Source organism: Borostomias antarcticus, assembly GCF_949987555.1.
Source record: "Borostomias antarcticus genome assembly, contig: scaffold_368, whole genome shotgun sequence".
Classification (NCBI taxonomy): domain Eukaryota; kingdom Metazoa; phylum Chordata; class Actinopteri; order Stomiiformes; family Stomiidae; genus Borostomias; species Borostomias antarcticus.
In genome coordinates this window covers 14,993-30,365 of record NW_028176101.1, presented here as the reverse complement: position 1 = coordinate 30,365, position 15,373 = coordinate 14,993, and the positions used below count along the sequence as shown (strand labels likewise).

At 47.6% G+C, this 15,373-nt stretch overlaps 1 protein-coding gene across 1 annotated transcript; it reads left to right on the top strand.

Moving 5' to 3' along the window:
• Positions 1 to 2,048: 2,048 nt before the first annotated feature.
• On the top strand, positions 2,049 to 14,576 carry hsf4 (heat shock transcription factor 4; the record flags this gene model as incomplete). Its single annotated transcript, XM_084462746.1, has 12 exons — positions 2,049 to 2,174; positions 4,836 to 4,944; positions 5,262 to 5,389; positions 5,702 to 5,826; positions 7,413 to 7,488; positions 9,211 to 9,278; positions 11,519 to 11,618; positions 11,724 to 11,845; positions 12,522 to 12,710; positions 13,560 to 13,668; positions 13,752 to 13,817; positions 14,517 to 14,576. 12 exons carry the CDS (start codon positions 2,049 to 2,051, stop codon positions 14,574 to 14,576), a joined length of 1,278 nt encoding a protein of 425 aa, XP_084318872.1.
• Between the last annotated feature and the right edge of the window lie 797 nt (positions 14,577 to 15,373).

Sequence of the window (15,373 nt, the reverse complement as noted above, 5' to 3'; positions counted from 1 at the left end):
TCTCTCTCTCTCTCTCTCTCTCTCTGTATCTCTCTCTCCCTCTCACTCTCTCTGTCTCTTTATCTCTCTCTCTCTCTGTATCTCTCTCTGTATCTCTCTCTCTCCCCCCCCTCTCTCTCTCTCTCTCTCTCTCTCTGTATCTCTCTCTCTCTCTCTCTCTCTCTCTCTCTGTATCTCTCTCTCTCTCTCTCTCTCTCTCTCTCTGTCTCTTTATCTCTCTCTCTCTCTCTCTCTCTCTGTATCTCTCTCTCTCTCTCTCTCTCTGTATCTCTCTCTGTATCTCTCTCTCTCACCCCCCCCCCTCCCTCCCTCTCTCTCTCTCTCTCTCTCTCTCTCCTCTCTCTCTCTCCCTCTCTCTCTCTCCCTCTCCTCTCATTTAAATTCAAAGGGCTTTATTGGCATGGGATACATATGTTTACATTGGCAAAGCAAGTGTGAAATAATGTAAAATTAGTATGTGTAAATATGTGTAAGGAGATGTGCAAACAGGGCTGTGTGTATATATACACAGATGAGTAAAGATAACTTAAACTAGATTTAGACACGTTTTACAAATGTACATATAAGTAAATAGAACAAAATACAAATAAGCAATAACTGTGTAAACACTGCAAAAAGTCTTTATCATCAGTGTGCTGCAGATCGTCCAGGGATACGGACGACACAGTCGTTACGGTGGCTGTGTTTCATTGGGCGTCCGTTATGCAGATATGGGAGTTTTTCGTCATTAGTCATGTTTTCAAAATCAAACACTAACCCCTGTCTGTCTGTCTGTCTGTCTGTCTGTCTGTCTGCCTGCCTGTCTTGCTCTCTGTTTCTCTGTCTGTCTGTCTGTCTGTCTGTCTGTCTGTCTGTCTGTCTGTCTGTCTGTCTGTCTGTCTGTCTTGCTCTCTGTTTCTCTGTCTGTCTTGCTCTCTATTCCTCTGTGGATCATAACATCTCCTACAGTTAGATGTCCTTTAGTGTGACAGAAGCACACATCAAATTACATTTTGATTGATATCATGATGATGATCTGTTGGGAGGTCAAACATGGACCTACTGTTTACGATCATAGAATAGGAGAGGTGACCGTGTGATCTGTGATGTCTTTATTTGAGTCCTAACAGAACATGTGTCAGATAGGTGTCAATCTGTCCAGCTTCGTCCCATCCGCTCATTTTTCCTTTGCTTTGGTCTGGACACCTAAACATGAGTACAAACTGAAACTGTAATTTACATCTAATCTCCAAACAAATTACAAACCAAGCATTGAAAGGTTTGCATGTAACATTTCCCAGCCAATCACACGACGGGAACAGGTAGCACATTACAGTAGTGCACTCTTAGAAGAGATGTGCCAAAAACAGCACGGCTTGTTATATCGTCACACGCATGTGTTAAAGTAACACTTGTGTTGTTTTTAACACATCCGTTATGTGTTTGAGAGTTATTGAGTGTGTGTGTGTGTGTGTGTTGTGTGTTGTGTGTGTGTGTGTGTGTGTGTGTGTGTGTGTGTGTGTGTGTGTGTGTGTTTAAAACAACGGACAGTGAGTATCCTCATGTGGGTCTTAAAATTGGCATTCTCTCTCTCTCTCTCTCTCTCTCTCTCTCTCTCTCACACACACACACACACACACACACTCTCCCCCAGTGTATGGCGTGCCCGGTGTGACAGGGGTATTATGTGGGTCATTGTGCGGTCCAGTATTGTCCGGCGCTGGTCTCTTTGTTGGGTGGACGTCAGCGGTGAGGCTGCAGGCCCGTTTGTGCTGACCTGGACCTGCGGGAATGACAGAGCTGGACTGACCACAGGAGAGAGAGAGAGAGGGCCAGAGAGACCAACAGAGGGACCAGGAGAGACCGCGGGAGAGACACCGTCAGAGGGACCAAGAAAACCACAGAGACAGGGGGATAGAGGGAAAAAACGACAGAGCGAGAGAGAGAGAGAGAAAATCAACGGCTAAGAGATGGAGTAGGACCTGAAACACACACACACACACACACACACACTCGCGGTCTCACACACACTCTTGGACCCGAGGTTTTTCTGCGTCCCCGGCCGAGCCATGCAGGAGTCTCCCGGCTCCCTGGGGGCAGACGGAGGTTACGGCAGCAACGTGCCGGCCTTCCTCACCAAGCTCTGGACCCTGGTGGAGGACCCCGACACCAACCACCTCATCTGCTGGAGCGCTGTGAGTAGCCCTGGGGCCCGGTCACAGAGGGGCCCGTCTAGAGACCACCGGTCAGGTCACTGGGAGCCTCCCTGGCCCTGCTCTGGACCAGAAAGGTGTCTTTTTAGTCAGTTGACAGACCGTTGTGTTGTAGTACAAGTCTCTGTGTTCAGAATCGCTCCCTATTCACTATATAGTGCACTATATAGGGCGTCAGCCATTTTGTTTGTAGTGTCCGAATTCTCCACGGAATTTTCGTTCCCTATATAGTCCACTATTTATTACCCACGATTCACCTTGATTTGCAGGGAACAGTGCATGTACCCTACATTTTCTCTGTTCCCTAGGTAGTTCACTACATGGTGAACCCTCTATAGGGAATAGGGAGTGAGGGAACGAGGGAGCGATTCCAAACACAGCTTCTGTGTCAGCCTGGTGTGTTTGTGGTGTTGTAGCCTGGTGTGTGGGGAAGGCTAGCAGCTGGGTTGTGTGTCTCTGGGTGTCGGTAAGGGTGGTTTTCAGAGCCCAGATAGCAAGCGGATGTGTAATGATTCTGGGCCATATATGGGCCGGAACTAAGCCACAAGGGCCAGATCTGGCCTGTATAGCACGAGATTTAGCCGCTAATACCGTTGCTCACCAGCAGGCATGAGGAAAACATGGCTGGCTTCAAACAGTTTTATCTCAAGAAGTATAAATGTCTGATATTTACAGCATAGGAATCCTGGGAACCAGGTGAATATTTAGAGATATAATACAGAACAGTACTGTATGTCAGCTTAGCTTAAAAACTGTAGGAGTGATGACGAAGTTAGTAAACGAGAAGGCCTATGAATTTGAAATGACCAACTGCCACTAACATTCCGCCATTCATGTGAATGGAGTTTTCAAACAACACTGAATATTTCAAAAACTATACATGGAATCCTTTAGATATTTGAATGTGAGCATGGAAATATGAACAGCTGTGTATAATATGCGAAAGTACTATGAAAACTGTAGAGGTAGCGGCAGTTTGCAAAATGTGTGGATATTTTCAAATTACCAACTGAACATTCCATCATTATTTTCAATGGGACAGAAACTATTAATAAAACCAAAGTGCAGCTGCTTCTATGCATGACGTGTGTCTGTGTGTGTTTGTTTGATGCATGAGATTTAGACCAATCTGGAGTCGCCAATACCGTTGCAAACACTAGAGGGCAGTAGAGATGTCATATAAACCTGCACCACTTACTTCACCACCTGGGTGTGATTTTTGATTTACTTATATCATATCCTTTCTATCTTAAAGGTGCAGTATGCAGTTTGGCTTAGAAGCACATTTTTGTTTTATTTGTTGCAATTCTCATTACATCCCGACAGTAATCAATAAATAAAGTTCTCTGACACTAAAATGAAATAAATCTTTAATCTGTGGAAGTCACAGGACTGAAATAAGTGCGTCCAATCATTTTAAGTTGCCAACGTGAAATGATTGGATGGCTCACCTGCCTGTCAACCTACCTACCTGCCTAGCGAGGGTCATTTGTTTTCCCCCAGTTTGGAGGAGGGGCTTTGGAGACCTGAAATTGCATTTTTCAAAATCTTTCAAAATTCTTCTACAAAAGTCTAACAGGAGATCACAAACTGCAGCGTTTATTTGCCTAGTTGAGTCTGACTGAGTTGGATCTGTGAGCTGCTCTAGTGGGGAGGATATGAGTCCAACACTGAGACGCTGGTGGCATCATCTGATTCTTTCATAACGTTACAGACTACAGTATGTACTGTAGCTGTATGCCATCATCTGAATAATGATGTGGGTTCTCCACATTATTTTAAATTATAAAAATGAAATGAAATGAAATGAAAAATGAAAATAATAGTAATGAAACCATCACTACTCTTAAGTTTTAAAAAAAGGAAGAAAAAATGAAACCAATGTTACTTATGAAACCAACGTTACAATAGAAATGAAAGCAAATGTTGAGCATACAGACAACCCACCAGATAACACCAGTATGTTTGATTCCTTTCTCACACCAGACTCCTCGAAACAGGAAACAGGTGGCAATGTCTTCAAGTGTGGTGTGACCACTTCCTGTTCTGTCTGAAAGTCTGTCTTGTGAAAGATAATACTGCAAGCTGATGACCTTCTAGAGTGAAGTAGAGAACAGTACAGTACCTTCAGCATAGCACCTGAGTATTTATCCTTCCAGAGGACTTCTGGGCTCTTATTAGAAGACTGAGATCTAGTCCAGCCCTAGGATGAAGACCCTAAGGACAGTAGAACGTATCCTCAATGATCTTCCTCAAAGAGTAGACTTTGGGCCACATTCCACATTCAATTTACTACATTCGTGTAATGTACATGAGATCCAGAATCCGTCAGCTTTGGTGGAGTGGGCAGATTCAAAAATCTGGACCCAGGATAAGAAAAAAGGTTTCTTAAGGATTCTTTTGTTGTCCTTGCGGGAGAACTGTAGAACGATTACACTGAGAACCCTTTATGAGTGCAGGACTGGGCTTAGTCTGTGAGGAGAACTGACTCAAGCCTGTAGGGTCCTGGTCCTATTTTCACATGCGGGTTTCTGGTGTAAGACAGTAGACGGTTCTAGTGTTGGGTTTCTGGTGTAGGAGTGTGCAGTAGAAGGTTCTAGTAGAAGGTTCTAGTGTTGGGTTCTGTGTGGTTCTCATCCTCAGACGGGCACCAGTTTCCATGTGTTCGACCAGGGGCGTTTCGCCAAGGAGGTTCTGCCCAAGTACTTCAAACACAACAACATGGCGAGCTTTGTACGACAACTCAACATGTGTGAGTAGTCCTCTCCTCTCCTCCTCTCTTCCCCTTTCCTCTCCTCCTCTCCTCTCTCCTCCTCTCCTCTCCTCTCCTCTTCCTCCTCATCTCCTCCTCCTCCTCCTTGTTTGTTTAAGATGATAACTGTGTGGTTAGTGTTTTGTAAGGATGTCTCAATAAAGAGCATCAAAAGTCTCCTCTCCTCCTCTCCTCTCCTCGTCTCCTCTCCTCCTCTCCTCTCCTGTCCCCTGGGGAGTGTGTAACGGTTGTGTGTGTCCTGTCCTGTCCTCTCCTGTCCCCTGGGGTGTGTAACGGTCGTGTCCTGTCCTGCGTAGACGGTTTCAGGAAGGTGGTGAACATCGAGCAGAGCGGTCTAGTGAAGCCAGAGAGAGACGACACAGAGTTCCAACACCTCTACTTCCTCCAGGGACACGAGCATCTGCTGGAGCACATCAAGAGGAAGGTGAGACACACACACACACACTCGCGCACACACACACACACACACACAAACACACACACAAACACACTCGCACACACACACACACACACACACACACTCGCACGCACGCACGCACGCACACTCGTACACACACACACAGACACGCTGATATGCGTACACTGACACGGAAAACACATACAAACTAACTCACTGATGTGCTTCTGTGTGTGTGTGTGCGTGCATGTGTGCGTGCGTGCGTGCGTGTGTGCGCGTGCGTGTGTGCATGCGTGCGTGTGTGTGTGTGTGCGTGTGTGTGTGTGCGTGTGTGTGTAGGTATCGATCGTGAAGAGCGAGGAGACCAAGGTGAGGCAGGAGGACCTCAGTAAGCTGCTCTATGAGGTCCAGCTGTTGAGGAGCCAGCAGGAGAACATGGAGTGTCAGATGCAGGACATGAAGCAGTACGTTCACACGCCCCAAAATCACCTCCATAATCTTCTGTTATGTGTGGAAAACAGTGAGCTCACCGGATAATAACGCTGGAATCAGAAAGGCTAGTTCCCAGAAACACAGAGGCCGTTTAGGGTTAAGTTAGGGTTAGGTTTAGAGTTAGGTTTAGGGTTAAGGTTAGGCTTAAGTTTAGGCTTAAGGTTAAGGTTAAAGTTAGGTTTAGGATTGGGGTTAGAGTTAGGGTTAAGTTTAGGTTCAGGGTTGGGGTTAGGGTTGGGGTTAAGCTTAGGTTTAGGGTTGGGGTTAGGGTTAGGGTTAGGGTTAAGCTTAGGTTTAGGGTTGAGGTTAGGGTTAAGGGTTCAGGGTTGGGGTTAGGGTTTGGCCGGTCTGTGTGTTTATGGGAACTAGCCACTGCCCATTTCCCAGCAGCCATGTTGAGGTGTCAAAGCAGGGTAAACACAGGTGTGATTAATAACAGTCATTATGGCCCAGTTCCATTTAGGACTTAGCGGGGCCAGGGCCCTGGTGTTGGGCATGCTTGCTCACTGGAAGGGCTGTGACACACGAAATAGAACAAGACCTCAATAAATGTTTGTGTTTACCCTGCTATGACATTTCAAAATGGCCACTAGGAAAAGGGTCAATTGTATTTGATGTATATACTGTAGAAAAGCCCTTTGGTCTTGTGGTAGATGTTGGGGTTTCTATCCAAAATGTCAGAGAGATCCCTGCTGTTGCTATGGTAGGATATAATCTTGTTGGCCAACCTCTGAGCTGTCTAATCACGGTTGCCGTGGTTTCCGTGTGTTCGCCGGGCGGGTCTATTGTCGGCCATCTCTATTGTGTGACTGGGGAGAACATTCAGCTGATCACCTGACCTCTGTGACAGGTGTGTCCATCCCATCAGGCCAGAGCAGCAGTAGGAACGTACGCTATCACTATATATCCCAGATAGCAAGCGGATGTGTAATGATACTGGGCCATATATGGGCCGGAACTAAGCCACAAGGGCCAGATCTGGCCTGTATATGGCCCAGATCCGCTTGTTGTAATCATTACATATGGGAGCACACTTACAGACCAGCCAAACCACAGCATGTGATCAGCTGCAGATCTGTTGATATCCAACTGATCATGGTCAGTGTGTTTAGTTGAATATGACAGCTAGTTGACCATCTCAACTATAAGCCTGACCCTTCTACTGGGCCTCATAGCTGACAGAGAGGAAAGGGATTTTTCTGACCAGGGTCGAAAATATAAAGGCATAATTTTAATCTTCCTTCATTTTTTTCCTCCTTCTCTCCTCTCCTCCTTCTCTCCCCTTCCTCTACTCCTGCTCCTCTCCTCTGCTCTCCTCCTCCTCGCCTCCTCTCCTCCTCCTCCTCCTCATCTCCTCCTCCTCCTCCTCATCTCCTCCTCCTCTCCTCCTCTCCTCCTCTCCTCCTCCTACTCATCTCCTCCTCCTTTCCTCCTCCTTTCCTCCTCCTCCTCCTCTTCTCTTCCTCTCCTCCTCATCTCCTCCTCCTTTCCTCCTCCTCCTCCTCTCCTCCTCCTCCTCCTCTCCTCCTCCTCTTCCTCCCCCCCCCTCCCTCCCCAGGCAGAACGAGGTGCTGTGGAGGGAGGTGGTGTCACTCAGGCAGAATCACACCCAGCAGCAGAAGGTCATGAACAAAGTAAGAATCTACTGTCTGACGCTCAAATTTCATCTCAGTTTATTTGAAAAGAGGCTATTTTTCATCAGTGGTCCCTGGCAAAGATAGAAAGACAGGATACATTGACAAGATAAAATAAATAAAGCAGCATTATACAGAGCAAACTGTAGAAAGGACATAGTGATATATATAAAATGAATGCCCAAAACAAGGACAAAACGAGCCAGCACTTCTTTTGTGCCAAGAAGCATTAAATTGTTGAACAGCTGTTGATGCCTGTTGCAGTGATGATGATGTTGATGCGATGATGTTGGTGAGGATGGTGATGATGACGATGATGGTGGTTGGTGACATTGTGGTGTTGGTGATGGGCGTACATTTTAATGTTTTCTGTATGCTTGACGTGTGCTAAACAAATTCCTCTCTGGGGCAATAAAGGTTTAAATTCAATTCAATTCAAAAAGTTGCAAATGAGAAAAAAATACACGCCGTTAGGGGGGTCATAGAGAGAGGGTGACTCGGCCGTTAGGGGGGTAAGAGAGAGAGGGTGACTCGGCCGTTAGGGGGGTAAGAGAGAGAGAGAGAGAGAGGGTGACTCGGCCGTTAGGGGGGTCAGAGAGAGAGAGAGGGTGACTCGGCCGTTAGGGGGGTAAGAGAGAGAGAGAGGGTGACTCGGCCGTTAGGGGGGTGAGGGAGAGAGAGAGAGGGTGACTCGGCCGTTAGGGGGGTGAGAGAGAGAGAGAGAGGGTGACTCGGCCGTTAGGGGGGTAAGAGAGAGAGAGAGAGGGTGACTCGGCCGTTAGGGGGGTGAGGGAGAGAGAGGGTGACTCGGCCGTTAGGGGGGTAAGAGAGAGAGAGGGTGACTCGGCCGTTAGGGGGGTAAGAGAGAGAGAGGGTGACTCGGCCGTTAGGGGGGTAAGAGAGAGAGAGAGGGTGACTCGGCCGTTAGGGGGGTAAGAGAGAGAGAGAGGGTGACTCGGCCGTTAGGGGGGTAAGAGAGAGAGAGAGGGTGACTCGGCCGTTAGGGGGGTAAGAGAGAGAGAGAGGGTGACTCGGCCGTTAGGGGGGTAAGAGAGAGAGAGAGGGTGACTCGGCCGTTAGGGGGGTAAGAGAGAGAGAGGGTGACTCGGCCGTTAGGGGGGTAAGAGAGAGAGAGAGGGTGACTCGGCCGTTAGGGGGGTAAGAGAGAGAGAGAGGGTGACTCGGCCGTTAGGGGGGTAAGAGAGAGAGAGAGGGTGACTCGGCCGTTAGGGGGGTAAGAGAGAGAGAGAGGGTGACTCGGCCGTTAGGGGGGTAAGAGAGAGAGAGAGGGTGACTCGGCCGTTAGGGGGGTGAGAGAGAGAGAGGGTGACTCGGCCGTTAGGGGGGTCAGAGAGAGAGAGAGGGTGACTCGGCCGTTAGGGGGGTGAGAGAGAGAGAGAGGGTGACTCGGCCGTTAGGGGGGTAAGAGAGAGAGAGGGTGACTCGGCCGTTAGGGGGGTAAGAGAGAGAGAGAGGGTGACTCGGCCGTTAGGGGGGTGAGAGAGAGAGAGAGGGTGACTCGGCCGTTAGGGGGGTAAGAGAGAGAGAGGGTGACTCGGCCGTTAGGGGGGTAAGAGAGAGAGAGGGTGACTCGGCCGTTAGGGGGGTAAGAGAGAGAGAGGGTTACTCGGCCGTTAGGGGGGTAAGAGAGAGAGAGAGAGGGTGACTCGGCCGTTAGGGGATCAGAATGCTGAATCATTCCGTGTTTTTCCCCCCTAACAGCTGATCCACTTCCTATTCAGTCAGATGCAGACTAACCCACCCAGCTCTGTGGGAATGAAGAGAAAGCTGTGAGTACACACACACACACACACACACACACACACAATGGTGTGACAAACACGAGCAGCGCAGTGCAGAGAGAGGGAAGGGCTGGCTCAGCTGGGTGGGTCAGCTGACACAGAGCACAATCCCTGCTGCTGTGAATGGACCCAAGTGCTGAATCAGACCTACTAAACACTAAGCCCCTCGCACACACACACACACACACACACACACACACACATACGCACGCACACGCATGCACACACACGTACGCACACACACATTCACACACATACACAAAAATATCCTTGTTCTCACACACACACACTGGAACACACACACACTGACACACACACACACACACACAATGTCCCTACCCTACTGAACCTGAGCGCATGACCGGCCTGTGTGCAGAAATGCTGGGTCAGCTCTGCGCTGCGTGTGAACAGGCTCACTGCTCACCAATACACCTGACCTCTGACCTGTACCTCACACACACACACACACACACACTATACCACATACTCTCACCAACACACCTGCACTCTGAACCGCACACACACTAAAGCATTATGGGACGAGAAGCAGTGGGATGGCACGGATATGGCCACGGCTAGGAGGAGCGGTTCGGCACGACCACCAAATTGCAGGGTTCTAATAAGAGGTGGATTGATATTAAAAGATGTGCGAACGTTCCATTTTAGCGTGGGGATATTGTGGTTATCACCATGGCTGTAATGCAAAATGACCAATAGAGACAATGGACCGGATGTATACCGTTGTATAATACACCACATCTACGCACACACTGTACCACCACAATACACACACTGTACCACACACACTACTATATTGCTGCATTCTTTAGGTCGAGAGCTTTATGTCTCTCCAAACCCCTCTGTGCCCTTCCCATGTTGAGATATAGCCATTTCATTTCGCCCTACTGACAATGAATGGGGGGAATTTTTCGCTCCCCAAGTCCAAAACATGTGGTGAATGGCCAGCCATGTTTGGGTGTCTCATGGACCCACCCTGTGATTTAGATCCAGTCCAAAATTGAATGGGTTTTTTAACTGGCCCATGGTACACCCCTCCACCAAGTTTTATGAAAATCGGTCTGGTAGTTTTTGTGTGATCCGGCTAACAAACAAACAAACAAACAAGCCAATAAATGGCTTGTGGACCCACCCCGTGATTTGGATCTGCTCCAAACTTGAATGGGTTCTAAGGTGGCCCACGATACACTCCTCCACCAAGTTTAATGAAAATTGGTCTGGTAGTTTTTGCATAATCCTAGTCCAAAAAATGAATGGTAGTGAATGACCAGCCATGTTTGGGCTTGCTTGTGGACCCGCCCCATGATTCGGATCCACTCCAAAATTTAATGGGTTCTAAGTTAGCCCATGCTACGCCCTTCTACCACGTTTTGTGAAAATCGGTCTAGTAGTTTTTGGGTAATCCTGCTAACAGACAAACTAAACTAACAAATACACACGCCACCGAAAACATTATCTCGTCCTGCACTGTTGCTGGGTGGAGTTAAAAACGCTGAACAGCCACAGTTATATTTTGGACGTCTATTTTGGATCAAATTGAAAGAGGTTTTATTATTGGGCCATCCTGGAGTTTCAGTCGCAAAGACGGCTCAACTGGTTAGTGTTTCAGTAGGAGCCATGATTAAAGTGACATCTGCATTTAGATCTAGGAAAGATGTCAGTATAGGAACTTTGGTCGAAAACAAACTTTCGATGACCGCAATGCTTGTGCATTAGTAAGGAAAAACAGAAGAGCAACATTTTCTCGTGTGACTGAGAATGCCAATGGAGGAAGCAGTCTGTTAGCAAGAACAGACCGTCAACAACAGCATTTTCCTGGCATGATTTGGGTTCACTTTAGAGCAGGGGTGTCAAACTCAAACTGGCTTGTGGCCAAAGCTGGTATTTTCATATCATAGGAGGGCCACTTCAACATTTAAGTATAACAATTAATTCCATTACTAACATCCAGATTTCCAATACTAGCTACTACCTCAATATACCATACCTACAGTAACAAATACCTCAGTATAGCTATCCCATACCTCAATATACCTAACATACCTCATATATCTACATACCTCAGTACAGCTCATACCTCAATATACCTCATACTGTATATCTAACACATACCTCAGTACAGCTCATACCTCAATACCTCAATACACCTAACATACCTCGTATATCTACATACCTCAGAACAGCTCATACCTCCATATGCTGCCCTACAGGCCCCTGATGTTGGATGACGGCTCCTCCAGCCCCCCTGCCTCCAAGTTCAGCCACACCTCTCAGATGGAGCCCCTGCAGGAACCTTTCTACATCCAGTCGGTGAGACACACACACACACACACACACACACACACACACACACACACACACTTTAGATAGAAAGATAGGTACTTTATTTAACCGAGGTGAAATCTCCCTCCACAGCCATCCAATGAGACGGCCTCGTGTGCTTCTGGTGCTATGACGGGAGGACCAATCATATCGGACGTTACTGAGATGTCCCAGCCCGGCAGCTTGGCCGTGCAGATGCACACTGAGGAGAGCAGGTGAGAGGTCACACTGAGCTGGACTATTCCTGGCCTGGACACACACACACACACACACACACACACACACACACACACACACACACACACCATCTGTCTGTCTGTATGTGTGAATGATTGTGTTTGTGTGTCTGTTTGTGTTTGTAAGAGTGTGTTTGTGAGAGTGTGTTTGTGAGAGTGTGTTTGTGTGTATTTTCAATGTATTTTCAAATGTTACAGCTAATACACCAGATGCTGTCATCGTTGATGAGGACAGTAGAGAAGTCACCATTTTGGAAGTAGGCTGTATGTTTGATCATAGTCTGGAAGAGGCTGTCCTTACCAAGGTGTTAAAATATCAACCGCTCAAAGATGTGCAGCTTGGGTAGAAATGTAAACTGCAGGTGTTTATATTTGGTAGCCCAGGAAATGTCCACAGACTAGTCATGAGGGGCCTAGAGATGGCAGGAGTGCCCAAGTCAAAAGCTGAGGCACTGGCACAATTCAGTTCATTGTCTGTGATAGTTGGAAGTGGTCAGATATGGAGGAGACGTTGCTTTCTGTATCATAGACTGTCTGCTAAGGGATGTAAAGTATGTCAGTCAGTGAGCGCTCAATGCTTCCACATCTATTATTGTTTGTGTTCAAGATTTTGTTTAATTATGTGAATAATAAAGTCATTCACATGTGTTCCTAGGGAGAAGTGTATGATGCTGATCAAGGAGGAGCCGGGGAGTCCAGGCGTGCGAGGCCGCGGGGAGGCCGTACCACTGAGCTCCTGTGAGGTGTGCTCGGAACCCCCCGTCCTCCCTGTAGCAATGGTACAGTCCGTCCTGGAGGGCAGAGGGTCTGGGGACAGGAGGAGCAAAAGACCTGCTCTGGAGAGGTACACACACACACACACACACTCACACACACACACACACACTCACACTCACACACTCACACACTCACTCACACACACTCACACACACACACTCACACACACTCACACTCACACACACACACACACACACACACACACACACACACACTCACTCACTCACACACACACACACACACACACACACACACTCACACACACACACACTAGGGCATTCACGACTACTGAATTTTAGTAGTCATCGACTTCTTCCCAAAAATAGTCGACTAGTCGATTAATCGCATGTTTACTGCGATTATTTAATTCACCCAATAACAATGGTGAATTCCAGCTGCTGCGCAGCACTGGATCGGGGGCGGACATTTTGAGGAGAAGGGGAAGGAGGAGACAAATGAGAAATACATGAGGGTGTCTGCCCGACCCGAATTATTTAAAACAAACAAAAAAATTACAACTAAAAAAATAACAGAAAACACAAAAAGTACTAAAAAAACTATTACTTAAACTATGACTTAAACATAAATGTCATGCATGACTATAAATTATTTTAGGATCTTATCCCATTTTCACTCATTTTGGTAGCCAATTGACCCTGATGTAGTGTCCAATACCCCTACTAACTGTTGAGGATTCATCACACATCCCAGCCGGTCGGCCATACGAAGGGGAGATAACACACACACACACACACATACACACACATACACACACACTCACAAAGACGATGATGATGATGGTGATGATGATGATGATGATGATGGTGTGTGTGTGTGTGTGTGTGTGTGTGTGTGTGTGTGTGTGTGTGTGTGTGTGTGTGTGTGTGTGTGTGTGTGTGTGTGTGTGTGTGTGTAGGCCCGAGGTATCTGATGCTGTGGAGAGTGTGGATATGAGTCTGGAGGATTTGCAGCTGCTCTTGAGGACCCATCAGCAGAGCGTGGAGCCTGGGACCGCCGTCATGGACGTAGGTCTCACACACACACACACACACACACACACACACACACAGACCTCTCTTAGTAATATAACCGGTGCTCTGTGTTTCAGCCCTTTACTTTCAACCTGCCTCTGACTGAGTGGAACTTCTCTGACATGGAGTCCAACCTCAAATCAGTGAGTCTCACGCTGCGTCACAGTCGACTGGAAAGTAGGAATTGAAAGTTGTGATTCACGTCACTCCTGCGTTGACCGTGTTCCAGAAACAAAATACAAAACACTCTACTCTGAAGAAAAAGATTAAAAAGTCTTCACTCTGGAGCACACATAGAACATTTCAGGAGTTTATTAACGTTTGGGTCCACTGACCTTCATCAGCTATCAGTATACGTTGTTGGTCTCACCTGGTTTGCATAGTGGATGTGGAGACGCTTTCCTCTCTTCAAAAACTCTGCTCTGGCCTCATCTTTGTAGTTCTAGCCAAGTTAGCCACGTTACTGTAGTAATACCAGTTGATAACAATGCACTGTGCTATTTTGTGCTTACGAACAACGTAGCAACAATGTCCACTGATAGAAGTTGTACAGTACTGTTTCAACGACTGATTTAATGAGACGCAAATAAGACAGAAGAGCTAATAAACAGTCTTATTACATCTTTCACTAATTGTTGATTCACAGAGCAGCCATTTTGATTTGACGTCGGCAGCTGTGGTCAGATCAGATCAGGGGAGATTTTTAGAGTTAAGTGGTGGAAATCCCAGTTCAGGTGATGCTCTTGATGACATTTATGTTGACAGTGTTCTGCTCAGGGATTGGCTGATGACGAAGTGTTCTGCTCAGGGATTGGCTGATGACGAGTGTGTTTGCGTTCCAGTACATGTTCCAGAACCAGGAAGCCGAGGCCTTCAGCGGGGCGGGCTGTGAAGATCAGTGACCAATCAGATGCCAGACTCTTGCCTCTAATGAGGTTTGGGCGGAGCCAAATCTGAAGAGGAGGACCAGTGGAACAAACCCCTGGCCAAGATGGACCGATCCAGCAGACACCCCTGGCCAAGATGGACCGATCCAGCAGACACCCCTGGCCAAGATGGACCGATCCAGCAGACACCCCTGGCCAAGATGGACCGATCCAGCAGACACCCCTGGCCAAGATGGACCGATCCAGCAGACACCCCTGGCCAAGATGGACCGATCCAGCAGACACCCCTGGCCAAGATGGACCGATCCAGCAGACACCCCTGGCCAAGATGGACCGATCCAGCAGACGCCACCGTAGTACAAGAACATTTGTGACAGCAGCTGGTGATTTGGTCCTCTAGTAGGACAAGATCATTTTTCAGTTTTTACAGATTCTGAAAGTGCAGATCGTCAGCTTTCAAATGATGCACCGGGCAGTGAAATCTGAAGAAGATGTACAAAGCACATAGAAGATTTGCTCAAAAAATCGCCCTCCACTCAGAGGAGGACACTGTAACTGAGTGACCCTAATCCGCCCCTCCCTACCCCCCACCCCCCGACACATCTCCAGGCCAGTCCGCTGCCCCCCCCCCCCCCCTAGCAAGCACTTTAGCCTGTGTGTGACTTTCAGCTTGTGGCGATGACTTTTCTTCCTAATAGCCTACTTCCTGGTTGTATGAACACCAGATTTTTACTATATTCTTATTATGGCAAACTATATATTTGTATTCCAGATATGATATTACTGCTCAGATGATGACCACAGAGATGGTG